This window comes from Cyprinodon variegatus, unplaced genomic scaffold (genome assembly GCF_000732505.1).
Source record: "Cyprinodon variegatus isolate N-32 unplaced genomic scaffold, C_variegatus-1.0 Scaffold832, whole genome shotgun sequence".
In the NCBI taxonomy this organism is placed as follows: Eukaryota; Metazoa; Chordata; class Actinopteri; order Cyprinodontiformes; family Cyprinodontidae; genus Cyprinodon; species Cyprinodon variegatus.
Window position 1 is genome coordinate 243208 of NW_015151285.1, and position 2897 is coordinate 246104.

Here is a 2897-nt window from a genome sequence, read left to right on the forward strand (position 1 = left end):
CTGCGGGAAGCTGTGTTTGAAAATCCCTTTGTGTGTCAGATTCATTTTTATCCTATATGAACTTACAATTTTTAAATCTAACACACGACACAATGCAAGAGGGACAATCACCAACTAGCTAGGATTGTGGATGTCCGTGTGTCAGTTTGATGAATTTGTTGGCTGTCTACAACCCCTCATCCAATGTCGGACAACACAGTTAACCTATTTGCTGCTGCCATCAACACCTTTGTTAATCGATGTTTGAGATCTGCCTGTTTTTCAGTGTAGTCCTGTTTCTCTGACTGTGACTGAGTGGATGTGCTCTCTTCATCCTCTGAGCTCATCTGCCAGCTGTGTTTCCTGAACGGGGCCGCCTGAGGAGCTGGTTGACAGTTGCCTTTTCTATCTCTGCTTCTGTCTCCTTGAACCCCAGTGGGCCTCAGCAGATGGCCGCTCACACTGAGCCTGGTTATGCTGGAAGTTGCTTACTGTTTAAAGGGAGTTTTTCCTCTCCACTGTCCCTAGAAGCATGCTTAGTGTGAGGGATTGCATTCGAGTCAATGAGTCGATGCAATTAGGTAGAAAACTTTCAATCAATTTCACTGTATGATCTGGTGAACTGTAAAGCGCCTTGAGATGACATGTGTTGCGAATTGGCGCTATAGAAATAAACTGAATTGAATTCAAACTGAATTGAATAGTGAACATGTGATGCGTCGATGTCATCAAATAAAATGTTTCTGATTGTTCCCCAGTCAACTCTTCTTTAAAATACCACAATTTGCTCATAACTGTCTGCCTGATTACATCATCTTAACCATTTCACCAGAGGTTAGAAGCCAACAGTTACCCAGTGCTTTTATATCCCTTTAACAGACTTTTTTAACGTTTTTTTTTACTTGAGTAACAAAACATTAAAGTAGTGCTTCTATTAGATGAGTGAAATGTTGAGGGGTTGTTACTCCCCTCTGCTTCACACTGTTGCTCAACTGGAGTTTTTCTTTCTTCTTGACAGGAAATTGCCTCAGAGATAAATGATTTCCAACTAATCACGTTTGTAAAGCAGGTTTTTTTCCCTCTATCTGTCGGCTGGTGAGCTGACATTACGGTCGCTGTTCTGTCAGACCAGCATACCCAGTCAGACCAGCATACCCATAGTCAATACCAGTTTATCCCTTTAGTTTTGTACAAAAAATAGACTTTAAACTACTTTAAGAGGCGTGTATCCCTTAAGTCATGTACAAAAAACAATTTAATTACTTACTTTTTTGTGTTTTTTGAGTATATGGTGGTCTTCCCTTGAAATATTTTTTTTTTTTACATGAGTAAAGGAATAAGCACAAATCTGACGTCTTGCGTCTTGAATATACACATGCTGGTCTGACGGAACACCGGCCATAGGTATAAGTGAACTAAGTGACTGCTTCAGGCCCCCAGGGCAAGTAAGAGCAAAATAATTTTTTGAAAGTAAACGGGGGCCAGCAGGTAAAGTTTGGGAATCGACGCACCACATGTTACATTAAGTCTGCAGTTAGAACCAAAAAGTCAAACAGCTTTAGTTTCACTGGATGCAGCTGAGTTCAAAAACATTTCAGCCTGTGACCCCAAAAACAACGACTGCTGACCCCCTAAAAATGTATTCTCTTAATTTATGTATACATATAAAGTAAGGTCACTATATTCACCATTGAATAAGTCTAATGGTTTTATTTTATTTTCTAGCTGCATTTTATTAATATTATATTTTAACAAAATACAATTGTTAAAACTTGTCTCAAGTGAAGGAGTTCAAGTATATTGGGGTCTAGTTCACGAGTGAGGGACTGATGGGGCGTGAGATCGATAGACGAATCGGTGCGGCGTCGGCAGTGATGCGGTCGCTGTATCGGATTGTTGTGGTGAAGAGGGAGCTGAGTGAGGGGGCAAAACCCTCACCCATGGGGGCCAAAATTCATGACGTCCGAAGTCTCGCTACGGTGATACCAGGTGACCACTTCAGGAAGTGGTTCAGAAAGCACAAGAACTTCAAGAGACATTTAAACAGCCTCGGTTTTCAGTCAAGATGTGGGAGTTTGTAGGAAAGTTGCTGTCAGGTGGATAGAGTTTGGATAGATTCTAAGAATAGATTGGTTGGAAAAACAACCAATCTAGTTGGTTAAAACTAGTTTGGTTTGATTAAACAATGATCAAAAACTGAGCAAGCCACTGGACACAGTTGTAATGGGTTTTAAGTAGTATTGCTTTCTAAAGAACTATCGGCTTGCTAGTGGCGTCAGCTGAAAGAGATGAACTTCCACATCTCGGTATTTTACTACTTTGTATTGGTTTGCCCTGGTACAAATATAGATTAGGTAAAAACACTGCCAAATTAGATTGGTTGGTTTAGCCAAAAGATTGGTTGAACGCAAAACATAAATTCCTGATTAAAAACAGGTTGAATAAAAATTATTAACATCTTCCATTTTGCACAAACACTTTCACTGTCTGCTTGACCTTATTTCACTACAATGGCAGAAAAACTGCACCTTAAATGATTGTTCTCTTCTAAGATATTTTACACACAAAAAAACTAACAAAAAAGATGTAATTATACACACCAATCAATAAAGATTTCAAAGGAACTTACATGGGATAAAAAAACAAGAAAAACATTTGCAAAAAAAAAATGCATTATATTATATATCATTTATTTCATCATTGCCCAATTCGAACAAACACTTTAACTGTTTGCTTGAGCTTATTTCACCAAAATGGCAGAAAAACGTTGTGCCTTAAGTTATTGTTCTCTTCTAAGACATTTTACACACAACAAAACTTACAAAAGCTTTTATTGTTCACACCGATCAGTAACAATTTCAAAGAAACTTAAATGAGAAAAAAAAAAAAACAAGAAAACCAACTGCAAAATAATCAGT

At 38.4% G+C, this 2897-nt stretch overlaps 1 protein-coding gene across 1 annotated transcript in view; it reads left to right on the forward strand.

The window, feature by feature from the left end:
- The first annotated feature begins 1808 nt into the window (after positions 1–1808).
- LOC107099038 (gamma-glutamyl hydrolase-like) overlaps positions 1809–2897 on the forward strand; it is a 28257-nt gene continuing 27168 nt past the window's right edge. The window contains exon 1 of the mRNA XM_015396972.1: positions 1809–1968. Coding sequence (XP_015252458.1) covers positions 1809–1968 — 160 coding nt within the window. The remainder of the gene's footprint in view (positions 1969–2897) is intronic.